The sequence below is a fragment of the Lutra lutra genome, chromosome 8 (genome assembly GCF_902655055.1).
Source record: "Lutra lutra chromosome 8, mLutLut1.2, whole genome shotgun sequence".
Lineage (NCBI taxonomy): Eukaryota > Metazoa > Chordata > Mammalia > Carnivora > Mustelidae > Lutra > Lutra lutra.
Genome location: NC_062285.1, coordinates 56,849,518 through 56,876,161, shown reverse-complemented (window position 1 = coordinate 56,876,161; position 26,644 = coordinate 56,849,518). Strand labels below are relative to the sequence as shown.

Sequence of the window (26,644 nt, the reverse complement as noted above, 5' to 3'; positions counted from 1 at the left end):
TGACAGAGAGATCACAAGTAGGCAGAGAGGCAGGCAGAGAGAGGGAAACAGGCTCCCTACTGAGCAGAGAGCCCGATGGAGGACTTGATCCCAGGACCCTGATGTCATGACCTGAGCCGAAGGCAGCGGCTTAACCCACTGAGCCACCCAGGCACCCGCACCAGTATCTTCTTACTTATCTGTGTGACTGTGATACAGCTCTCAGGCCTTCGGAATAAGATTGAAATTTCAGCTGCTTAATCCCGAAGAAATAAATATCTCTGCCCTGTCTTGAAAGACTTTTAAAGAAGATTCTTCATCGTTTCCTCTACTGCCCACTGCCACATACTCCTGTGTTTGTCCACATTCTGTGTATAAGAAAATGAGGTGGCACCTTGAATTTGTTCTGATATGCCATGGATCATAGCTGGTGACTGAACCAGGACCAGAATTCCTACTTTCTGATTTCCTCTCTGGTGCTCTTTTTGAACAGTCTTTCTCCCCACCCCTTTTCTTTACAATTTTATTTTAAGAGAGAGAGAAAAAGACCATGATTAGTGGGGAGGGGTACAGGGAGAGGGAGAAGCAGACTCCCTGCTGAGTAGGGACACCTGCCATGGGGCTCAATCCCAGGACCCTGAGATCATGACCTGAGCCTACTGAGCCACCCAGGTGCCCCTGCACAGTCTTACAAGGAGAAAAGAATCAGGTTATGCTATTCAACTATAATTATTCCCATTTTAAAGATGAAAAAACTAAGATTCCAAGAGGTTAGGTATATTGCTTTGGTCATACTAGTAAGTAGTCTAACTTAGTTAAGAGTAGTAATTATACAGCTGACTTCACACTTCAGAGCCAAGATTAGGATTTCTCTTGAATTTTAGTCTAATATTCCTCCCTTCAGAGGTGGTTGAGTGTTGAGATCACTCTTGAGGTCTGTGTGTCAGGGCACCGTGTCTGCCTCCCATCTATCCTGGTACACGGGCCTCCCTGTAGTGCTCAGTGCTTTGTTGCCCTTTTCCTGTGGACAGCCTGAAGTCTGGGCATGCCCAGGAAAGCTTCACACAGAATCCATTTTGACCCAAATATCATGAACCCACCACTGTGTTTTCCTATGTCTCCTATCACTGATGCCGCCATTGCAATTAAGAAAGCTACACACAGGTTCAAATTTTAACCAGTGGCTTATACTTAAGTCTCAAATTCAAGTAGGTTAGATAGTTTTTTTATTTTGCTTTCAATCTAGGACAGAAAAAAGGCCAGTAGTAGAGAACAGGACATACATGTGGTCCAGAGAAGGTGTATTTGTAAATGGAAAGACAAACTGTAAATACTGGGTTGATAATAATTAACCTTTTCAACACATTGGTGTTTCCAGAACTCCTGGGAAAATATTTACTGTATTTTCTCACAACTTGGCTTTTAAGCTTTCTAATAGTTCTCTGCCCAACCAAGAAATTTCCTCACCCTGATCTTCCCGTTTGTTTATTCAGTGAATATTTACTGAGTACTCGCAATGAGTTAGACAGTCTAGATAACAGTTGTGAATGAGACAGACATAAATTATTAATTATAAGCATGATAAATGCTGTAGAAGGAAGTATAAGCTGCTATTAAATTACTAATAATAATGGGGGAGGGAGAAGAATTGAAAGTCAGAAGAGGCTTTCTGAGGGAATTCCTATATTATTCAGCTGAGCCTGAAGAATGAAGAAGAGATAGACAGGTAGGACAGGAGAATAGAAGGAAGCATTCCAGGCAAAGGGAAGAGCATGTCTGAACCCTCAGAGGCAAGTAAGAGCTTGTCTCCTTTGAGGAGCCAAGCAGCAGTCAGGCTCAGGAGGGTACTTCCCAGAGGAAAAGAGCCACATGTTGGAGAAGGAATTTCTTTTTCTTCTTAGAAATTATTGACTAAGAATATTTCTGGAAAAAAATTATAATATTGCTGACCCATTGTTATTCCCATGGCATAAGAGAGAGAGTGGCCATGGTTCAAGGGTGGTGCTGTGGGGAGGAGTAGAAGCCAGTAGCTAAGAGGGAGGCTGGGGGAGGTGGGGAGGGTTCTGAGGTGACTCTGATTCTGGGGCTTCTATCTCCTCAGGCCTGAAGACCATTGTGGGTGCCCTAATCCAGTCAGTGAAGAAGCTGTCAGATGTGATGATTCTGACAGTGTTCTGCCTGAGTGTTTTTGCTTTGATTGGACTGCAGCTGTTCATGGGCAATCTGCGGAACAAGTGTGTTGTGTGGCCCATAAACTTCAACGAGAGCTATCTGGAAAATGGCACCAAAGGCTTTGATTGGGAAGAATATATCAACAATAAAAGTAGGTGGCCCCTTCTCTGCAAGGGGCGAAAGACAAGTCTGTCTCTAATTTACATGGTCTGAAGCCATCACTGGGCTTTGAAAAGTCGTTGTGGCCAGAAAGGAATCCAGGGCTACTGAAGCAGCCTGAGGAAATTATTCCCTGTTCTTGGGGTAGGATTGCGTTCAGAAGTGCTCTCTGGGCTTTTTCTCTTCCTTTAAAACACAACATGGAACTTTGTAACTTTTTCACAGGCACCTAAACTTTTGTTTTCAAAATCAGGCTTAGGAGTTTGATAAAAATACCTTTTGCTTAGGAATTTGATAAAAATACCTTGTAGTTGGGTTACCTCAGATGGTTCAGAATATGCCTCATAAGCTCTCTTCATATTACTAAGACCTTAGCGGTCAGTCCAGTGTGGGACGTCAGATAATCTCTAAGTAACCATTTGAGCCCCTATATTGAAGGAGTTTTAATAATTTCATTTCGGGAACCACAGCACTTGGGTCTGCAGTAAGGAACATTTGGTATGGTAGTACTTCCAAAGAATAATGGGGAAGAGTTAGCAATATCACTACTCATCACCCTGAAGGAACTAAAGGCAGTTAAATAGCCATAGGAAAGTGTTGCAAAGGTAATTTCAGGAACACATATAGGAAAAGGAAACGTGCCTTCTAATTAATACAGGACAATGTAATGTGATCAGTGAGGGTTTTAGCTTATCTTTGGTAAAGAGAAGTTTTAAGGATAGAAGGCTAAGGTTGTATAGAGGAGTAAAGTGTTCAGAAAACTCCCTTTCAGACCCCTTAGACTGAAGTACCAGAAACTGGCATATAGATTTGAAATACGAGTGGAGGTCAAGGGTCTGTGAAAAGACATTGCATTACAGCTGTGTGGGAGCACTTTTCATTTGTAAGTATATATAAGAAAATAATTAATGGGAAAGAATTCTTAACAGGTCTTACTCTGTCAGGAAAGATTTAGATGAGCTAAAATCAATGACTGTTTCTGCCGGGGCTGGTTAGGAACAGTGTAACCTTATTCTCTCATTCAGTTAAATCTGCCTTATTTATTTCTTGCTCTTCAAACTTTTCTAGCAAATTTTTACACAGTTCCTGGCATGCTGGAACCTTTGCTCTGCGGGAACAGTTCTGATGCTGGGTAAGTAGCTCACCTAATTATATTCTTCTCCTTTAAAATAATGTGTCAGATGAAAATGGGGAGTATTTTCACTTTTCTTTGTGCTCGTGTAGTAGATACTAACTGGGTCTGACATATTGGTTGGCTCAGATTTTCTTCTTGTTTCATATTTGTCCATCCAAATTTGGCATTTCTCTAGTAGGTGAATGTGCCTATAGTCTCAAGCCAAAATAAAAAATGTGAAAGGCTGAGGATAGAGTCTATAACACCAGATACCTTGCTTGTCTCTTGTAGACTCCCCTCATTCTGATTATAACATGATTAATAAAATATAAAGTAGGGAAACTGTCTTCATGATGGATTAAGGATGGATCAAGGATGCCCCAAAACATACCAGGCCTGATGGCATGGGAAGGGAACAGAATAGCAACATAATATATTTTTCCATTTTTAAAAAAGATTTTATTTATTTATTTATTTATTTACTTACTTACTTACTTATTTGAGAGAGAGAGAGAGTGCCCACAAGCAGGGGGAAGGGGATGAAGCAGACTTCCCGTTGAGCGTGGACCTAAAGTGGGGCTGGATCCCCAGACCCTGGGGTCATGACTTGAGCTGAAGGCAGCCGCTTAAACAACTGAGCACCCAGGTGTCTCTTTTTTTCCCCATTTTTTTTTTTTAAGGATTTTATTTATTTATTTGACAGAGAGATCACAAGCAGGCAGAGAGGCAGACAGAGAGAGAGGAGGAAGCAGGCTCCCTGCTGAGCAGAGAGCCTGATGCGGGGCTCGATCCCAGGACTCTGAGATCATGACCTGAGCCGAAGGCAGCGGCTTAACCCACTGAACCACCCAGGCGCCCCTTTTTTTCCCCATTTTTAAGAAATCGTGGTAAAATATGTAGAGCATAAGACTTAGTCTTACAACCATTTTTAAGTGTCCTGTTCAGTGTTGTAGAACCGTCACCACCATCCATCCACCGCACTTTCCATCTTCCCAAACTGGGACTGTACCCATTAAACACTAACTTCTCATTTTCCCTTCCCCTCCCAGTCCCCTAGCGACCTCCATTCCAGTTTCTGTCTCTGATTTTGATTGCTCTAAGTGCGTCTTGTAAGTGGATCATGCAGGAATCGTCTTTTTGTGACTGGCCTCTTGCACTTCGCATGATGTCCTCAAGGTTTACCATGTGACAGCATATATCAGAATTTCCTTCCTTTTAAGGCAGAATGACATTCCATTGTCTGTATATGCCACATTTGTTTATCTGTTCATCTGTCAACAGACACTCACGTTACTTCCATATCTTAGTTATTGTGAATAATGCTGCTATGAACACAAGTTTATAGCAACATAATGTCAATCTTAATTCTGCTACCTTTAGCTCTGAGACTTTTGGGAAGCCTTTCAACTTAGGTGAGCCTCAGTTTCTTCATCTATGAAATGGATTTAATATGTCTTGTTCTCACTTCCTCAAAGGTTTATTGTAATGATCCAATTAGATAACATACATGAAAGTGCTTTGTAAACAGAAGATTATATAAATGTAAGGGTGTCACTTTATCCAGAGTATATTGGTCCTCTAGGAATTAGTGTTTTAAGATGACTACGACAACTAGAAGTCCGTTTAATTTCTGTATCAAAGTAGATACTAGAAATTACATTGAAATAAATACCAGGTGAGTCTAAAAGCAGGAGAACTGATAAAACCAAAGTCACTGAAATCCCCAGTATGACTTAGGTTGTCATTAAGGTTGACAATTAAGAGAACAGATATGATTAAGAGGAACTTCTAGCTGGCCAGAAATTCCTGTCATTTGAGATCTTAGCTAAGATGAATTTGGTTGAATTGCACATTGATGTGAATGTAGGACAGTGATTCTCAAATTTTGGCATGCATAAACATCACCTGGCATGCCTCTTTAAAATGCAGATTCGTGACTTCCATGTCCAGAGCTTTTATTCCTGGGTCTGAGTAGGGGCATAGGAATCAGCATTTTTAGGAGGCATGCCCAGTGATTCTGATCCTAGGCTCTTTTCAGAACATCTTTTTTTTTTTTTTTAAGTTGACCTGACTAGGAATGCCTCAGTGGCTTATGCAGCTGAGTGTCTGTCTGCCTTTGGCTCAGGTCTTGATCTCGGGGTCATGGGATCAAGTCCAGCATCCGGCTCCTTGCTTGGTAGGGAGCCTGCTCTCACTCTCCCTGTCACTCCCCCTGCTTGTGCTCTCTTTCCCTCTGGCAAATAAATAAAATCTTAAAAAAAAAATAAAATTAAAAAGTTGACCTGACTACTTTCTTCTTTCTTTTCTTCCCTTCCCTTCCCTTTCCTTCCTTCCCTTTCATTTCCTTTTCTTTTCCTTTCCTTTTCCTTCCTTCCCTTCCATTTCCTTCCTTCCTTCCTTCTCTGACTTTCTAGATGGTTACTTATTATCTCCACAGTCTTGGAGATGACTTAAAGTTGATGATTGGGTGGAATTATATTGAAAAACCCTGAACTTCCTTTCTTTTCTCAGGCAATGCCCAGAGGGATACCAGTGTATGAAAGCGGGAAGGAACCCCAACTACGGTTACACAAGCTTTGACACTTTCAGCTGGGCCTTCTTAGCATTATTTCGCCTTATGACCCAGGACTACTGGGAAAACTTGTATCAGTTGGTAAGTAGTAACACCTCTTCTTTTGAGTGCTGCCTTTTATTTCTTTGGTGACAGAATTCGCATGAGGGTTTGTGGGTTTGGAGACATTCTGTGTAAGAGACCTTCAGTGAAGATATTATACAGGATGGCAGGATGTTATTTCTCAAGAGTCAGCCAGTTTACAAAATTCAGTGAATTCTCCCAGCTCTTGTCCCGGTTTCTTGAATAACCAGTCACATATGGCCATAGAGGTTCACAGCCTTGACAGCCTTTTGCCTGGTCTGGGAATCTGCTATCTCTGTTTACTTCCTATTGTTCCAACAGACCACCTGCAGTATTTCTCTTCTCAGATTTTTGGCTGAGGGCATCTTTTTAAGGAATATCTATTAAACATAACTGTACAAGGTGCTATACTAGACATAATAAAGAAGATTTTTATCCACAAGGATCTTGGATTCTCAACATATCAACATTTGTGAGATCTGTAACACATCTGAACTAGTTCAGGCAGGTTGTAACAGAAAAAAAAGAAAGGTCTACCATTCTGTTGGGCTATCTTGGTGATTGTAGCAAGTCATTTAAATTTGCTGTTGGTGATGGAGAAGTAAGTCTAGGTGATTGCTAAGGGTCATCCAGCTTAGAAATGCCATGATAATTCATTGTTTTCTATTTGACTCTGTCTTTTGGTGATGCCAGTTTGAGAATGAGAAACATGTCTTGCTTAGGCATGAAGGACCTCTTGAAGGGAAGCTTCTAATTTTCAGATCCCATAAGGAATCCTTGCTTTCTGTTGGATAGCCTTGAGTTCTCTTAGGTTCCAATCTTTCTCTTGAAATATTTGTGGTCAATGCTAAGTTCCATTAAATAATTGTGATTAAAAAGAATAACACTGAAAACTAAGTAATAGTGGGTCACGTATACATAACCTAAAACCCAAGTGTTCTTTGATGTCTGTTTGCTCACTACTAGTGAAGGGGATAGTCCTAGGATCTTATTTTTCTCTACTGTTCTTTATGCCCCTTTAAAAATCCACCCTATTACAGAAGGATAAGGAAGGATGTCACTCAAGATGGGGACTTTTTGTGACTTGGACCTGATTCCTAAGATGGAATTTGTCTATTAATGCTCTTTGAGGACCCGTAGATAAATCAGCTGAAGTCCTATATTCTTTTCTTTATACTTGTTTTAGAACCAACTAACAAAGTCAAATATAATTCTTAGCTCAGAGCATTTTTTTCCTTTAAAAAAAAGGAATCAAGTATTTTTCCATGAAAGGAGTATATTGGGAGTATTTGGAAATGAAGATAATTTTTTCTGTCACAATGAATGGGAGGTACTAGTGACATTTACTCTTGAGTTGAGGACAGACAAAGCCATTTGGCCATTGGGATGCTAAGTGCTCTGCAGCATGAAGGCTCACCACGCAGTAAAGGCCTGTTCTCAAAACACAGCGGTGCCCCTGCAGGGGATCATTATCCCATGAGTGGTTTTCAGCCTGCTTCACTGGATGCACATGACTCAGAAAATTGTTTCTGTCTTTACAGACCTTACGAGCAGCTGGGAAAACATACATGATATTCTTCGTCTTGGTCATCTTTGTGGGTTCTTTCTATCTCGTGAACTTGATCTTGGCTGTGGTGGCCATGGCTTATGAAGAGCAGAATCAGGCAACACTGGAGGAGGCAGAGCAGAAAGAGGCTGAATTCAAAGCAATGTTGGAGCAACTTAAGAAGCAACAGGAAGAGGCACAGGTTGGGGATCAGTTCTTTGCTACAGTAACTTCCTGCCAGATCACGGTGACTAAGGCTCCATCTGATTGTCATTCCAGTTGATCTTTTTTAGGCACATGGTCAAATAGAAGTCATTAATCTGATTAAAATAACCCAAGTAACAACTTGCAGATGGTTGGTCCAGTTACTCCATTTGTCTTAGTGGCCCAATTGTTTGTTAATATGATCTCTAGTGTTCACTGCTCTGGTGGCTGGGGGACGACAAGTGGCCAGAGCAGGGTATATAGTGTCTCATGTAAGCACAGCCTTTTTGTTGAGGAAATCATTAGGATCTCCTTCAGAGATTCTCTGCAGTCATGAAAGTATCGGTTGTACTTGAAAAGAAGACACATGTAAAATGGTAACATAAGATTTCAAAAACAGACTAGTGATCCCACCACCCTAACACTTTGCTGTCTGATCCTTATCCAGATATACAAGTGTTTTTATACTGTTGGGCGTGTAATGTATAATATAGTTTCACAGCATTCATCTTCAGAGTTGCCCAGAAGAAATCTTGTGGTACCAAGAAGGCAGCTAAGTTCTTGTGTGAAAAACTCAAGAGAATAAATCCCAGAGTTCTCACCACTGGTTTCTGCTCTGATTGCCTAAGGCCATGTGCCACAACACAGATTAGCCAGAAAATGGAGATGGCAGATCCTCGCCACAGTCTCCTCTGCAGGCTGCTTCGCCTTCCTCCTTCCCTCTGTTTCCCCCATCTGTGGGAAAGGAAATGATCCTCACTAGTTGCTTGGCTTGGGGTGGAGGTGGGAGGCTCCAGTTAACTGCTTCTGACTGGCCTGTCACTATGGCTCCTCCCCTAGGCCGCTGCCATGGCCACCTCCGCAGGCACTGTCTCAGAAGATGCCATCGAGGAAGAAGGTGAAGAAGGGGCAGGCTCTCCTCGCAGCTCCTCTGAAATATCGAAACTCAGTTCCAAGAGTGCCAAAGAAAGGCGTAACAGGAGGAAGAAGAGGAAGCAGAAGGAACTCTCTGAAGGAGAGGAAAAGGGGGATCCTGAGAAGGTGTTTAAGTCAGAGTCAGAAGATGGTATGAGGAGGAAAGGCTTTCGGCTGCCAGACAACAGAATAGGGAGGAAATTTTCCATCATGAATCAGGTAAACTCTTTGCACGGGATCAAATAAACCTAAGGAATTCTACTTTTCCTAATCTCACTTGATTCTCACATTCACCATTGGCTCTTCATTTTTGAGCCCCTTCTCTGCATCCTCTGGCCTACCTCTCCATAGAGGTAGGTGTTACAGGCATGTTAGGATGATCCTCTGCTCCAAGGCTGCCCCTTGCAACCCCCAGGCTGACCCTTGGACCACATGATCGCCTATGGCAGACTTACTTTAGCCAGAAGATCCATGTCACTCCAGTGGGCCTTCCATTCTAAAACTTCAGGAAGCACCTTTCTCCTTAAAGCTCAGAACAGCAGAATTTAGCTTTCAAACATCTCTGCTTAAGAACTGCATGTTTAAAAAAAAAGAAGAAGAAGAACTGCATATAATTGTAGGTTAAAAAAAAAAAGAGTCCTGAAACTCTTTAGGTCACCTTATTTGAGTGTGGCAAATTCTAGTAATTAATTATTCTAGGTATATGGTGTCATGCTGATAAATTAGCCTATGGTGGATTAAAGCCTCCAGTTGTAGCCAACTTTGATAAATGGGGAAACTAAGAGGAAGAGAGAGGAGAGGACTTATGGATAATTACTGAGCATTCTGTTACTATAAATATCACCACATAACACCTATTTTTGGATTTCAAAGAACACCACCGAAATCCAGTTCTTAGTCCATTTAATTCCCCATTTTAAGGAAATGCTAGAAAGTTTGTAAGGTATAGAGTAGATTACAGTTACCAGTTTTATGGTAGTGTACCCAGTGTCTCTTCTTATTTCCAGGAGATGCTTCATTGTGCCTCTCCCTGGTATCTCTCACTTCCCAGTTCATTCTCTGCTAGTCCTGTTTACTTTATCACAGCAGAATCTCTCATGTCATCCCCTTCCTTCTATCCTATTATTCCTATCTTAGTTGAGACCTTTGTATTTTTCATTCTCCTGCAGTTAGCTACTGCATGTTTGTTTCCTCTGATCTTTCTCCCTCTCCTTCATGTTTTCTATACCGTTGACAGAGCGCTTCTTAGTAAAACAGACCTCTCATTATTTACCCCCAAGAAGTCATGGAGTACCTGCCATGCACTGGGGATTGTGACAGGTCCTAGAGATTCATGGGGGTTCAAACACCATCCCTGTAGTGGATTGGCCACTGAAATTTATTTCTGTAATAGCATCGATGGTTCCATATTGTTCCATAATTGCACTAGGCTGGAGTATTTTAGAGAGCACAGATCTAACACAACTAAATAGGAATTAGTCAGGTAATGTATGCATGTGTTGGTGAGGGAGCAGGAGGACAGAAGAACAGACATTCCAGATTTGGAAGAAAGTAACTTCCGGTGTGGACACCCCAAGCTCGAATCACAAGTAGAGTGGTCTTTTAGACACACACATAGGCAAATGATGGCTTCTGTAAGAGGTCCTGAGGTGAGAGATGGTGGTTGGAACTGTTAGACTTGATGAGATACTCAAAGAGGTTGTGTGAGGTAAAGAAAGGAATGGTGGGCTAGAGGCACAACCACAGATATCCATGGGCATCAGAGATGAAGCTCATGCAGGAAAACAAATGAATGGTTATTAGAGGTGCTGAGAGCCAGTTCAGTGAAGCCCAGAGAGCACAAAGGTTGGAGAAAGCAGGGGAGTGATCAGTGGATTGAAATTTAACAGAAAGGCGTCATGAGCTCAGAATTGGAAATATGTACTGGATTTGGCAGTATAAGTCCTTGAGAACTTCAAAGACACATTTCAATCTAGGAGAAGGATGGATACCATATGGAAGTGGAATGGGAAGTGAAGACAGTGAGTGTAGACTTCTCATACAGACTTCTTTAAAGAATATGTGGGAAATTATTTTTATAATCTGGGTGGGGAGCCCAGAGGAAGGGGAAGTAGAGGTAGAAAATGGAGTAGTACAGAAAAGAAGTGGAGCACAGGCTTAGCAGATGTGAAAATAGATGTAGTCTTTAATAGGAAAGGGGCCCCTCATCCCCAGATGTCAGGATTATAGGGGAGGGTGGGTGTAGATAAGTTTGTAGGTAGGAGGTAGGAATTTGAGGAAGATGACACTGGACAGTATCTAGTGTACAGTAATACAGGAAATTCAAAGTCCTACCGAAGGGAGTGAGAGATTGAGTAGGAGGTTTAAAGAAAATATTGACAGTGTAGAATAGTTATCACAAAGAATGGGAGAGGGAATAACCTAATCAGATTCACTCTGTCTACTGATGAAGGACCAGCCTCTCCTGGCCTCCTCAGCCCCCAGTCACTGTGCCCTGTCAGGCACCCTGCACTTACACCAGAATGAACTGCTAGATGCTTCTCATATATGAGGTTTGTTTCCTACCCTCGGTTTTGCTCCAGAAAGCCCCTCTGTAAGATGTCCTACTTTTCTCTCTCTCTCAATGTCCACACCATACCACCATATTTGCTCTTCATATCCTTCTCTCAGAAAACCTTCCCGATCTCCCCCATTCCACACTTTGTTGGACATTACCATTTCATCTTTCCATTATGTTTTATACATACCTTATGTGTTGCTCTTTACTCTGCTTGGAATCGCATTCTTCCTCTCTTAGACAAAGTGCTCAAGGCAGGGCCTGCATATGGCTAGCGTTCAGATATTTGTTGGACAAATGAAGGGGGGAGTTTTATAAATCTGATTTCACCCCTTCTGGGACTTCTTTGTGGCCTGGAACCAGCTCTCCGTCTCACCTTCACCTCACCTTTCTCATAATTCAGCCGCTTTTGGGGAAAAGTGTGATTCAGCTTTGTTGTCAGCCAACCATTGTCTTGAGAGCCATCACTGAGCTAGTTAATGAATACCTTAGTGCGGTTATTGAATGGTCTCTGATTAATCTATAGGCTTTAGCACAGAGTTGCACTGATTGCTCCCTAGCTCAAAAAATAAAACTGGGCCTCTGAAATGTCCTGCTTTGCATGAAAAGGTTCACTTCCTCTCATTTCTCCATCTGAAAAAAACTGTAGATTCCCAGAGGCCATGGCTGCCTGCCAAGACTTGCTGAGAAACCCCACATGGAAGTCATATTCTTTGTCCCAGGACTCTTCTGCCATTTCTCTGGTTTTATGTGGAAGAATGAGGAAACTGAGGCCCAGAGAGATTAACTAACTCATCTAAGGTCGTGTGGCTAGTAGATGTTAGAGTCCGGATTTGAACCAGGTCCTTCAGACCACAGAGCTTGTACTCCTGAACACTACGGTTTGTAGCCACCCCTCCCCACTCACCCCCACACATACACCCCTCCCCACTCACCCCCACACGTACACCCCTCCCCAGTCACCTCCACATGTACACCCCTCCCCAATCACCTCCACACATACATGACTATCTCTTGTTGGCTCATCAGCGAACGTGGCTTCCATTTCCCATGGCCTGTTCAAGTGTATGTCCATTTCCTTTATGTCCATATCTTCAGAGAGCCCCTTAAGTCATCTGCCTACCCCATCTCCTATTCAGTTCTCTATAAAATTACTGCTATGGTTTTAGGGCTTAGGACAGTTCATGAAAAGTAAGTATTATCAGTTTTTCATAGTATTTTAATTTTTCCACTGCAGCATTTCTCAAGTTTTTTGATCTTAGGACCCCTTGCTATCCTTAAAAATTGAGGACCTTGGGGCACCTGGGTGGTGTGGTCGACTAATTGCCCAAAGTTTGGTTTCACCTCAGGTTGTGATCTCAGGGTTATGGGCTCGAGCCTTGTGTCCAGTTCAGCACGAAGTCTACTTAAGACTCTCTCTTGCTCCCCCTCTATGCCTCCCCCTCATATTTTCTTGCTTGCTCACTCTCTTTAAAACAAATAAATCTTTTAAAAACAAATAAATAAAAATCCTTTGCTGTGTTAGCACCATAGATCTTTAACTCATGAATGATTTGTAGTATCCTGCATTTGGAAAATAGATGGAATCATCTGGGAAATACTGGTTCACTAAGTTACACAGATCTTCCAAGTACTGACACACAGTGTTAAAAAATCGCATAAATTATTATCATGACCAGCTCATCAGAAAAGTCTAAATACTGTGAAACTGTCAGGCTCTCAGAGTCCACTCTATACTTATGAGAAAATGAAAGTGAGAAAGGCAGATATCATTTTAGTATTATTGTGAAATAGTTTTGACCTCTTGAGCCCCCTTAAAAGGATCACAGGACCCCTAGGAGTCCCTAGACCACACTTTGAGAATAACTGCTGTTTGGGGAAGAAAAAGTGAAGTGAAGAAAAAGTGAAATATGACATGACAGAGAACATTTAAATCACAATTTATCCCATCCTAATCGTCCCAGTCGTTGTAAGCCTTGTCCCAACAGACGGCTGACATGGGTGCCCTAAAATCCTCAGTTAGTTTTTCTGTGGGAAAATAGGAGGGCCACCTCCTCAAATCAAGAACACCCTTGAGCTATTCTCCCAAGCAAACCCCTGGACCTTGGGTAGTATATTTAGGGAGCTGTGATGTGCCTGCTTGAAAAGGACCAGAAGCTCCTGATGGGTGAATGGCTAAGACCCACGCATCTATAGCATGGATCCCAGGAGCTAGTAGAGTTCAGGGTCCTGAGTCATCACTGAAACCTCCAGTCCAGGGATGGTGAGACTGAGGAGAGGCTGGGGTGGCTAACCTCAGGATGTATTTCCTTGGAGAATAGACTAGAGCAGGATTGAATGCTGGGTCCAAGGAGAGGTGCAACGAATTCTCTTTTCCCCTCCCACACTTATCACAGGCAACCCTTTCGCCAAGAATGGAACAGGGGATTAAAGAATAATAGATTATTTTCTTTTAGCATTATTGTCTCAGGATCCTGATTTCTGTGCATTTGTAGGTCACTGAATTGATCATTATCTTACTTATCACTTTCCTATCAGTTAGGAATAGATCTCATATAGTATATGTATTTCTGACTAGGCTGCAAGGTGCAAGAAGGCGGGAACCGTGCTGTATGTCTTCTTTATGACTGTATCTACATCACTTAGTACACACTAGGTATTTAATGATCATTTGTCAAATAAATGAAACCTCTTTCCTAATGTGGAGACCTAATGTACTGTGTAGTGTCAGCAGCCAGCATTGGCTTAATGCAAAATCCAGGAAAGTGAACTTCTATGAAAAGTGAGGCAGTGACCCAGTGCAGGTGTGGGGTAATGCCCAGGTGTGGGTGGCCAGTTTACAGCATATAATCTAAATACATGTTCATGAAATTGAACACTGCACCTACGATATACAAAGCCCTCCAGGAGATAAAAGGACTCCAGGCAGTGTGTCCTTAAAGAGCCTGTAGTTGGTTAAAAAGGGGAGCTCAAAGCAGGTATATAAAGAAATGTAGTTAAAAGTAGAGTGCAAGGACTCTGAAACAGAGGCTGTGGAAGGGTGGAGGAGGTTTACAGAGGAAGAAGCTGAAGGGCTGGACCATGGACAGTGGTGAGGAGTTCCGCAGCGGGAAGTGTAGAGCATACAGACCCGCAGGCAGTATGGCTCCGTGGTTGGGTCTCTGCAGGGAAAGAGTGAAAAATAAAATGGAAGAAGTTAGTTACAGTCAAAGCTGGGAGGATCTTGAAGGACATTTTTAGGACAATGATTGATGATATTAAGTGCACTCATGGGATTTAGCAAAGGCACCCAAGAGTTACTGAGTCTTGTTTTGTCCTGACCATATTTCTCCCTAGTGAGCCCTGCAAGGGAGATACATATGCCCAAGGCACTCTTACTAACATCTAACACAGAACCTCAGAACCTTACACTGAACTGAACACATGGGTAGAAGCTCAAAGATATTTCCTATCCCCCTACCCCGCCATCCAATCTTGGGATCTTACTGTATTTTTTTTTTTTTTTTAGATTTTATTTATTCATTTGAGAGAGAGAGAGACAGAAAGAGCATGAATGAGGCAGAGGCAGAGGGAGAGGGAGAAGCAGACTCCTCGCTGAGCTGGGAGCCTGACATGGGCCTCAGTCACAGGACCTGGAGATCATGACCTGAGCCACCCAGGTGCCCCAAGGGATCTTATTGTCTTAATCATTGTTTTAATTTTCTGTGTATTATGATGCTTTGACATTTTAGGAGCCTTGCTAACTGGGGAGAGACTGCTCCTCCCAGTGCAAACTTAATTCCTAGACAGTGAACAACTTGTCTGAAAGTGTGCCTTTCATATACAAATCAACCAATCCAAACCCTCAGCCCCAACTTTTTATCTAACGCTCACACATCAAGACACACAAAACCAGGGGCGCCTGGGTGGCTCAGTGGGTTAAGCCGCTGCCTTCGGCTCAGGTCATGATCTCAGAGTCCTGGGATCGAGCCCCGCATCGGGCTCTCTGCTCAGCAGGGAGCCTGCTTCCTCCTCTCTCTGCCTGCCTCTCTGCCTGCTTGTGATCTCTCTGTCAAATAAATAAATAAAATCTTTAAAAAAAAAAAAAAGACACACAAAACCAGTGTTTCCTCTGCCCTCAGTCACTCTGAGGGCCAGGTATTGGACAGCTAGGACCACTCCTATAGACCAGAGCTTGCTGAAATTACTCAAACCACCTAATCCTAAACTTGTCAGATATGCCTACTCTGCCTCAGCCATTCCTTCTGAGGAAACCATCAAGCAGGCTCTGAACCATGCTTTTTCCCTGCTCCTTTTGCCTCCTAACTGACCCTAGTACCTCCCCATGAGGTCCTGCCTGGCATGGCATGGCATGTCCCCTTCTTTTGAGAGCTGTAAGTAATAAACTCCTCCAAAGGTAGCTGTCTCTGTGTCTATCACCTTACCATTTCTCATTAGAACAAAAAAGGTACAATAGCAAGGTTTTGCCTTTGGCATAGCACATCGCCCTGAGGTATAAATATTTAGGGGATGGGGACGCCTGGGTGGCTCAGTTGGTTGGACGACTCCCTTTGGCTCAGGTCATGATCGCGGAGTCCCGGGATCGAGTCCCGCATCGGGCTCCCAGCTCCACGGGGAGTCTGCTTCTCCCTCTGACCTTCTCCTCGCTCATGTTCTCTCTCACTGTCTCTCTCTCAAATAAATAAATAAAATCTTTTAAAAAAAAATTTAGGGGATGCCAGTCAAGGGACAATTGGAAACATTAGTGTCGGGGCACCTGGGTTGCTCAGTGGGTTAAGCCTCTGCCTTTAGCTCAGGTCATGATCTCAGGGTGCTGGGATCTAGCCCCAAATTGGGCTCTTTGCACAGTGGTGAGCCTACTTGCCCCCTCCCTCTGCCTGCCTCTCTGCCTACTTGTGATCTCTCTCTCTCTGTCAAATAAATAAATAAAATATTAAAAAAAAAAAAAAGAAAACATTAGTATCTTTAAGTTTTCTTAAACCCAGGAAATTTAAATCCATTGTAAGGCTTTCTGAATTTACCTATCTTATAATCAGGGCCTTTGGGGATTTTAAATTCAGGAGTGGGGTAGATGTCACTTGGTTACATATTAGTATACTTATTAAAAAAAGAAAAATAAGTTCATAATTTCTCAATTAAGAGAAGTCTGATTTGGCCAATTGCTTTGACAATGAGAACTGGCTTTGCTAACCTATATCATATGGTAGACATTTTTGTAAATAAAATGAGCTGAATCTTTAGCTTTAAGGTTTTGGTGAAAATATCTTTAAAGCATGTAGTAAGATAAAATTATTTTATTAAAAAATTAATGTTGGAAAAAATTAACAGTGGCAGTGATGTATTAAAATTAATGATATTTTGATTATTCCAACCATTTCTTTTGGGTTAAATAAGGTTCCTCTAAGTAAAAGAATAACCTCTTTAAGAGTAAATAAAATAAAATAAATAAAAATGAAGCCTTTTTGGGGCGCCTGGGTGGCTCAGTGGGTTAAGCCGCTGCCTTCGGCTCAGGTCATGATCTCGGGGTCCTGGGATCGAGCCCCGCATCGGGCTCTCTGCTCAGCAGGGAGCCTGCTTCCTCCTCTCTCTCTGACTGCCTCTCTGCCTGCTTGTGATCTCTCTCTGTCAAATAAATAAATAAAATCTTTAAAAAAAAAAATGAAGCCTTTTTGGCATCCTCAGAAATCAAGAAATGGAATACTTCTAACAAATAGGTAACCAAATCATTTGGCAGATTGGGTGGTTTGCAGTTCTTTGCTTTCAATAAAGTTGAAAGATTGCCCGATATGATTGTCAGCCAGTAGATCATTAGGATAAATTTTGCTGATAGCTTATTATGTGATTCTGGTATATCATTTGAAAGGAGATGGAAGAATTGAGTGACATTACTATAACCAAATTCTTCTGTTCCAAGATACTATTTATGTGAATAGAGCTTCTCAGCACTTAAAATCTATATTAGATAGGGAAGGGAGAGCTGATGTTGAGCCATATTTGATTCTAATAATAATACTGTCTACAAATATTTCATCACCAAAAACACCAATTGGAAAAGAACTCATTAAGAGACACATTTTAATAAAATTTTCTTTTAAGCTTAGTAATTACTTATAAAATGTATAATATCTGTATATATCTTGATCAATTTTATTAATAAGAATTATAATTTAAAAATCTGAGAGAATTTTTTAAAAATTCTAAGAGACTCATGGTCACAGAAAATTTTTTTTAATTTTAAGTACAGTTTATTTATAACTTTTTGTTGAAGAAAATTGTTGATCAAAGGTGATCAATAAAATATAGTAAAGCATAAAAAATATACGTTAGCGTACAATTCTCCAGGGAATGTGGAATTGGAAGTATGGGTTGAAAGAGAAAAAGAAATGAGGAGAAATTTGTGAGTGATAAATAAAAGTTTTATTTTAAAAAGTCAGTGCGGGGGCACCTGGGTGGCTCGGTCAGTTGAGCATCTACCTTCCATTCAAGTCATGATCGTGGAGTCCCGGGATTGAGATCAAGCCCCACATCAGGCTCCGTGTTCTCTTCTCACCCTGCTTGTGCTCTCTCACCCTCTCTCTCTCTCTCTCTCTCAAATAAATAGATAAAATCTTAAAAATAATAATAATTTAAAAATAAATAAAATGTCAGTGCAGGGAGAACCTGGGTGACTTGGTTGGTTAAGCACTGACACTTGATCTCAGCTCAGGTCTTGATCTCAGGGTTGTGAGTTCAAGCCCTCAGTTGGGCTCCACACTGCTTGTGAAATGTACATAAATAAATAGTGCTGGGAATTTTATAATTTAAAAATAATGAAACTTTTGATGGGGGCACCTGGGTGGCTTTGTCCATTAAGCATTATCCCAGGTCATTGGCTTTGGCTTAGGTCATTATCCCAGGTCCTGGGATGGAGCCCACATTGGGCTTCCTGCTCACTGGGGAGTCTGCTTTACCCTCTCCTTCAACCCCCCTTCCATCATGCTCTTTCTCTCTCTCTCTTTCTCTCTTGCTCTGCACTCTCTCTAAGTTTTGTTTTTTTAATTACCTTTTGATGAAAAAAATGTTGACTTTAAAATGGAGTCAGAGGGAACATACATAATAGTTAACTGAACAAAAAAATACTCCAAGGCCACGGTTGGCCTAGGTAGGACTTACCGTCAGGGCATGTACTCATTGAGAGAATAGCGAGCGATCGAGCACTTTAACATTCTCTCCTTTTTGCCAAGTGTGGCATGGAGGCTCTCTTGAGTAAACGAGCTCATAGTAATGGGAAATAGACACAGCGTGTGTTTCCTGGTGCATCAGACTCTACATGGAGCTCGAGATAAAAGCATCGTTGCAATGCACCGGTGAGCAGTGAGTAGAAATTTTGTATGGTTCGCGGGCCAAAGACCTACGCATCGCGAGGCGATGTGGGTGTTGAGTCCTACTAGGAACGCAACATCCGGAAGTGCTTTCTGGGAACACTTGTGTTCTGATAGCAGGAATGCAAGGCTAGGGCCAGCCAGGTTGGGGAGGCCAACAGCCTCAGCTCAGCCAGTGCGGGGTGCGCTTCCCGTCTCACACCTGTCTCTTTGTCTTTTTCTGTCTCCCTGCCCCTGCAGTCCCTGCTCAGCATCCCGGGCTCCCCGTTCCTCTCCCGGCACAACAGCAAAAGCAGCATCTTCAGCTTCAGGGGGCCCGGGCGCTTCCGCGACCCGGGCTCGGAGAACGAGTTCGCGGACGACGAGCACAGCACGGTGGAGGAGAGCGAGGGCCGCCGGGACTCGCTCTTCATCCCGATCCGGGCCCGCGAGCGCCGCAGCAGCTACAGCGGTTACAGCGGCTACAGCCAGGGCAGCCGCTCGTCGCGCATCTTCCCCAGCCTGCGGCGCAGCGTCAAGCGCAACAGCACGGTCGACTGCAACGGCGTGGTGTCCCTCATCGGTGGCCCCGGCTCGCACATCGGCGGGCGGCTCCTGCCAGAGGTGAAAATAGATAAGGCAGCTACCGACGACAGTGTAAGGAAGTAAACGCATAGACCGAGGCTAGGCATGGCAGTCTCTCCCGCGCCCTCCTCTCTTCTCTCCCGCTGGCCTCTGGCTCCCACGCTCCCTCCCCCACTCTCAAGTCTCTGTCCCCACCAGCGCCGCCCGCTTCTGTCCTCTCCCTCCTGCTCTGTTTCTGTTTCTCTCTTCCGCCCCTCCTTTTCCCATTCACTTTAATCCCTGCTCTGTCCACCCCCGCCTCCTTCTCCCTCTGTTTCTATTGCCCTACCCCATCAGCTCCTTGCTTTCTTTTACCTCCTTTTCTTTCTCTCCATCTTTGCAAGTCTTTAGTAGCCTACTGTTTCCCTCTTCCCACCTGCTCTCACTGAATGCCTCTGGCCAGCGGATCCTGCCCTGATGGAATGAGAATTGCCACCACAATGACCAAGTCTGAGCCGGTTTGGAACTACCATTGCTTCTCTCCCTCCCACCTCCTGTCCCCATAGGGAAACAGCCTGGAATTTAAAGCTCTGATCTTTCTGTTAAAAAACAACAACAATATAGCTCAGAATAATTTTCCAAGACTCCTCTGTAAGAAGGAGGTGTGATTTTTCCAAAGAGGAAGGTGGATGCCTGGTGTGGCAAGCAGGAGGTGTGCACCAGGGAAAGCCAGGCAAGGAGAGGTTAGGGAAGCCAGTGCAGAACTGGAGCTAGATGTTCAAAAGGGATTGAAATGGAAATAAAGGAGGGAAAAGTGGGAGGTTGGGGCAAGAACACATGGTGTATGGGGGAGGAAGGAAAAGGGAAGCGAAAGATGAATTTTAAATGTAATCAAATGTCAGGCTCTGGAGGAGCTGCATATAATAGCTTCATAAAATCACTTGTCTAGGGGGTTGGCTAATGGCTCCCCTCTTTGGGAAAAGCCATCTCTTCACATTTCTTTAAATTCTAAGCTGTTTATACCTTTTTTTTTTCTAGTTTCAAATTCTTATAACCTCAGCGATCCTAATCCTCTGTGCCTCTAACTCCCTAACTTCCCTCAGTCCTTCCTTAGCTGGCATAAGCTCCTTGAGACAGCATGCCAGTCCGTTTTGTTCTAACACTTCAGTTTCCTCTAACACAGCACGGAGACAGCCCATCCTCTAATTAGCATGATGCATGTGTGGAGGAGAACCGGACAGTCAAGGCTGGAATTATCCCAGTGATCTGTTTGTAACATTTCAGGACAGTTGTTGACTGTACAGATAAAAACTCAAAGGCACTTAGGATGTGTTTGACATTGTCTTTTCTCTCCTGCCTTTTTATTTAATAGCACAATACCCCCCCTCACACACACGTGTTTGTTTAGCGCTTTACAAGCTACAAATTACTTTTACGTTCATTATTTAATTTGCTCTGAATAAAAATTTTCTGTAAGGCTGACCAAGTGGAGGGCATTATTCCTGATTCTAGATGGGGAAGTAGGGCTCAGAGGATTTGGGCTCTTTGAGGTCCTACAGCTCATTGTTGATAGAGCCAGAGTCTTCGGGAAAAAATCAGTCTTCTCTTTTTCAGTGAATTTTAATGCCTTCTTTGTTTAGTCATGTGGCCATTTTTCTTCTGGAAAACTGTTTCTTTAATATCAACTATAATAGGAACAATAATAACAAATAGTGGTTCCAGAATCCCCCCAAAACCAGATAGTTGGCCAAAATAGATGTTACAGATGATTATCTTTCCTTTAAATATAATTTTGGATTGTCCCTAATTCTATATCTAGAGGTAAATTTTTAGGCTCCATAATTAGACAGTTATATTCTCTGAAAAAGCAAGAAATTATATCAGTAGAGAATGAGGGGTGGGTCAGCATGGACAGTACGGTTTGGGCAACTCAAATATTAAGAACCAAATTAAAATTTGATATTCTGGCCGCTTTTTTAAACACTTCGGCCAAATAACACATCTTGCTTTTTCTTTGAAAAGAAGGTATTAGAAAAGGTATCCAGAAAGGAAGAGATTGAACTTCAGCTGAAGGCAGATGAGCACGTTTGCTCATTGGTTTTGTTTTGGGGGTTTTTTGCTGCTTCTGTTATAATGTGTGGGGGGAACATTTGAGAGGCAGTTGAGCAGATGGCTGTCCGCACCGCCTCACATCGTAGCCTGTGGAGTGCTGTCTTTGGGTTTTGGGGGACCTGCACACACGACACCCTATAAGGACTTAGGGGATTCATTCCAGTGGTCCCAAGCAATGATGGTGACAGTTTTGAGGATTCCCAAGGCCAGGAGGGCAGATCCCAGAGTGGCAGGATATGAGGTAGGCAGGACTGTTTCATTCCCAAAGCCTTCATAACTAGGAAAAGATATTTCATTAGAAGCCATAAAGAAGCACTTCCTAGCTACTAATGGTGTGGCAGTCTACGTAAGTTATAGTAATAGGCCAAAAAGACAAAACAAAACAAAGAAGACTGCATAGAGCTTGTGTATAGGGTTTGGTATGATATCAGATCTATGGAAAGACTGCCTACAGAGAAAGGATGACTGACTCGAAGTTAACAGTAGTTTCCTTTGGGAGGGGACATTATAGGTGACTTTTTTTCTTCCTCACACTTTTCTGTTTTCAGTTTTCTACAGTGGACATAATAATTATAGCCACCATATATTGGGTTCTTGCTATAGTTATGCTCAACACTTTATATGCATTTAATTTCTTATAACCGTTGTGTTCGGTAGGTGGTTTTATCCTATTAACAGGTGAGGTTCAGAGCCTTAATGACTTGTGGAAATGGAGCTTGAACCAAGGTCTTCCCACTGTCAAAGAGAACTTCTTGGCTGCTTGAATATTAGCTTCTTTGGGAAGTGGGGAAAAACATGTATCATTTATCTTAGAGGGAGGCAATAGATTCCTGTTATATGCGGCCCAGGCCAGAGGAGCGGCGAATACCACTATCGGCCAGGATGGAGCGGTTCTTACTGTTCAGACATTTGGGATGAGTCCCCAGTGGATTAACTTGCCTTCACCTGAACCACTAGAGTGCTTCCATGGTATGCTCATGCTTTGTGGGGTTGCGTAGGAGCTGCTGAGGCCCTCAAGCTGGTCTCACTCAGGACTGATGCTTAGGCTATGCCACATCCGTATTTTTTCCTCACACTCAAGTTAAGGAATGTAATATTCTCAGGGCGCCTGAGTGGCTCAGTTGATTAAGCATCTGACTCTTGATTTCGGTTCAGGTCATGATCTAAGGGTCCTGAGATCGAGACCCACATTGGTCTCCACGCTCAGCAGGGAATCTGTTTCTCTCCCACTCCCTCTGCCCCTCTCTCTGCTTGTGCACGCATGCTCTCTCTCTCTCTCAAATAAATGAATCTTTAAAAAAAGGAAAGAAAGAAAAAATATATATAATATTCTCTGTGGAAAAAAGATATCTGGGCATCACTCATTAGAGTTTCATCAGAAATGATTTCACCTGTTCATTAGTTATTCAGTTATGATTGGTGATTATTTTTCAGTAGTTTGGGAATTTTCACTTTTGCTTTTTGTTGAAGCAGAGGGTGAGGGGACATTCCCATGTCTTCATCCCTAAGCTGGAAAAGTAGGTGAGAATCTCATCACTCATAGAGAAAGCAGGTGCTGCTGACAAATCCAGAAATCCCAAGTAACTCAGAAATCATTTTGTGCTAGCTTGCAAATACACATGCACTATCTCATCTAATGCTCACAGCCAATAGATCCTACTCTTGTGTGCATTTCACTGAGGAGGGTTCTCTAAACCAAGGCTTAGAGAAATAAAATGACTTGTCCAACATCACACAGTATGTGGTAGGCTCAGGGCTTGAACACAGGCAGTCTGACTCCAGAGCCCTGGCCAGTAATCAGTGCCCCACACCAACTCTGAAGCCCGGGTTTATTTACTGATGTGATCCTGGGAAATTAATATCACCACTCTAAGCCCATTTCCTTATCTGCAAAAAAGAAACAAAAGGACCTGTGCAATAGGGCTGTTGCAAAGATGAAATGTAATAACATTTATAAACTGTGAAGCATGTTATTTGGCCCACTCATGGTGTTCAGAAGGCCAGTTTCCATTTATTTCCCTATACTTTTTTGGCCTTCTTAGCCCTGAGAAGTAGACATTAGGATTTCTCCTGAATTGCTTGACTTGGCGAGGGTTGCATTCCTCTAAAATCCTAAAGAACCTTTGAGAAGAAGCAATTATTGGGCAATTATTTTAAAGCAGATTACTACAAAAATTTGAGGAAGGCTTAAACGGGAAATAAATGGCTAGGTTCTAAAGCTACTTCTAAACTGCTCTAAATTTTAGTTCCAAGAAAGGTGCCTGCCTGATAAATTTCCATTCATGCATCTCCATTGGAAAGCAATTTAGTTGCGCTTCCGTTGGCAGATCTATATAAATGTGGGCAAAATCTGCCATCTGCAGGTGTCGTAGGACACCTCTCTGAGAAGGACAGCTACAATTCAGGAGGCTGGAAGTCAGGGGCTAAATGTCCTAATAAACTTTGCATTTGGGTTGAGAGAAACGGAACAAATTTGCACTGAGTTTAACTTTCAAAGAGTGTATTTAAGGTTCTCCGTGGCTTCCTCTGTTACTGACAGTTTTACATGAAATCTCCTTAGGGACGGAATTCTAAAAAGGCAGAAACTCCTGCCTTTAAAACATTGTTAATTCTTCTCTTTCCTCCACAACAAAGTAAAACAAAACAAATAAGAGAAATAAACACCTCCACTTACAGGAATTAAAAAATGACCTGAAGAGGGAAGGGAAAGAGGATGTGAGCTTTCCTCTGGCCCTTGGGTCTTAGAGTCCCTCCCTCCCAGGTGGTAAGTAGCTGAGCCAAGAGCAGAGACACACCTCCCAAGCGGATTCTGGAAGGCCGCCTCTGCAGCTGCTGGACGTGGGAGAGTCTACTCCAGCATTCCTTCCCTCCAGTTAGCTAGAATCCATGGTAAAAAGCAACAACCAACCACCCGGAAGGCGTGTGCAAAAAGGGGCAGCCACTTTGGAGAACAGTAGCAGTTGCTCAAAAAATTAAACACAGAGTTACCATATGATCCAGCAATTCTACTCCTAGGTAGAACTGAAAACAGGTGTTCACATAAAAACTTGTACATGAATATTCATACGATCATTATTCATGAGAGCCAAGAAGTGGAAACAACCCAAATGCCCATCAACTGAGGGATGGATAAATAAAATGTGACACATCCCTCTTATGTAATATTATTCAGCCATAAAAGGGAATGAGGTATTGATATGTGCTACAGCATGAATAAACCTTGAAAGCATGATGCCCAGCGAAAGAAGCCAGGCACAAAAGGCCACATAATATCTGATTCCATTTCTATGAAACACATAAAGTGGGAAATCTGTAAAGACAGAAAACAGATTGTTGGTTGCAAGGGCTGGGTAGAGGTGGGAATAAGGATGGGCTGCTAACCGGTACTGTGTTTTTCTTTGGTATGATGGAAATATCCTGGAATACATTGTAAATATACTACAAGCCACTGAATTGCATGCTTTGAAATGGGAATTTTAAATGTTATGTGCATTTCATATCAGTGTTGTAAAAATTGAAAAGAAAGAAACAATAGCCTGGGCTTTCAGAGCCAGCTTCCACAACTTCACCTACGGAAGAAGGATTTCAGGAACTACATCCGTCTTGGATTCCTGTATTCCCTGGTTTTAACAGACTAGACTTTTTTAGGACAGATTTATTTTTCTCTGGATGCTGCTATCTTAGTCCCCAGTTAGTGCTTAGCACTTCTAAGTAATGTTCTTCATAGGCAATTTTAGTTTATATCATCCTAGGCAGTTAACAGTGAGGAATGTATGTTTGCTCCCTGTCTCTCCATGAATTGCTCAGATCTGATGAATACTGACAATGAGCAGACCATATATAAAAACAGGACTTTCCCCCACAACCTCCCCAAGAAACCAACCCCCTTATCAATGATAAACAAGCCAGGCAGCCAGCCAGCTATCAGTCACACTTGGAGGAAGCCAGATTGCTGTCTCTAGCGACAGTCCAGGAAGTTAAACAGTAACTTCTTTAATAGTCAGCCCCAAACGGTCAGGACTTGATTGCTAAGAGACTTTTAAAGTTTTGTTTCTGCTTTCAACTTAGGACCACCAGAGAAAGCCAAATAGGAACCCCTAATCAATCACCTAGGATGCCCACCTACAGCTTCCACGTGTCAGCCAGCTTGAAATCAAGGCACACCCGAAGGCTCCCCTTTTTTCACTCTAAAGCTTTCCCACTCTGCCTGTCTTTGAGTCTCTGGCAAAGTACACCTGATGGTGTCTAACTCCCTACATCCAGCTCAGAATAAATTGCTTTTCCCATTTGACAGATCTTCATTTATTTCCACACCACAGATAACATTTTTTACATATTATATACTCACTCTGTGTTCCATATTCTGTTTCAAAGGAATTCTGCATAATCAGTATTGCAGTAGAACCTTAGGTAACCCTCACCGAAGAGTTACCAAAGATGTGGGTACAAGGACAGTGGAGCACGAGCTGTCCCACCTGCCGAGAATTGTCTCTGACACCCCTTTGTACCACAAGACTCCCAGAAAATACCCTTTCCTACTCAATACCCTCACCTCTCTGAGCAACCTCTTCTGACATGTAGCACCATAGATTTGTTTTCTTTCATTTTCAAGCACTCATACAGTATGTATTTCTTATTTGGCTTCTTTCACTCAACAAGATGTGTTTGAGATACATTCATGTTCTTTCAATAGTTCATTCCTTGTTATTGATGAGTATTGATAAATGTACTTCATTGCATAAATACACTCTCATGTGTTAGTCCACTTTCCTACTGATGGACATTCAGGTTCTTTCCAATATTGGGTAGTTATCTCAGAATGAAATTCCTGGGTCATATGGTAAAGGTATGTTCAACTTTATAAGAAACTGCCACACAGCTCTCCAAAGTATTTATACCATTTTTTTTAATACTCCAAGCAACAGTGTATTAGAATTCCAGTTGCTCCACATCCTAGGCAACATTTGGTGATGTTAGTCTGATTTTAGCATCTTAGTGGGCATAAACTGTATCTTACTGTGCTTTGAATTTGCATTTCCCTGCTGATTAATGATGATAAGCATCTTTTTGTGTGCTTATTGGCTTTTCACAGATCTTTTATTAATCGCTTATTTAAATCTTTCACCCGTTATTGATTTATTTTTTTATATGTTATAAGTCCCTTATCAGAAACATAAATTTTTAATTTTTATGAAATCCAGTGTATCAGTTTTTTCCTTTTTTGTTGTTTTTTGCATCCTGTCCAGGTAGTCTTTGCCAGTACCCAAAATTGTGAAGTTATTTTCCTTCTGTAAATTTTACAGTTCTGGGTTTTATATTCAGATCTCTGATTCAACTCAATTTGTGT

The 26,644-nt window shown here is 42.4% G+C and overlaps 1 protein-coding gene across 6 annotated transcripts in view; it reads left to right on the top strand.

The window, feature by feature from the left end:
- The window catches only part of SCN8A (sodium voltage-gated channel alpha subunit 8), a 178,765-nt gene that overhangs the window by 95,468 nt on the left and 56,653 nt on the right, over nt 1-26,644 (top strand). For all 6 annotated transcript variants that reach the window (XM_047741659.1, XM_047741658.1, XM_047741657.1 and 3 more), the window contains exons 7-12: nt 2,081-2,302; nt 3,379-3,442; nt 5,936-6,077; nt 7,601-7,807; nt 8,650-8,943; nt 18,883-19,245. In XM_047741659.1, the coding sequence (XP_047597615.1) occupies nt 2,081-2,302; nt 3,379-3,442; nt 5,936-6,077; nt 7,601-7,807; nt 8,650-8,943; nt 18,883-19,245 (1,292 nt within the window). The remainder of the gene's footprint in view (nt 1-2,080; nt 2,303-3,378; nt 3,443-5,935; nt 6,078-7,600; nt 7,808-8,649; nt 8,944-18,882; nt 19,246-26,644) is intronic.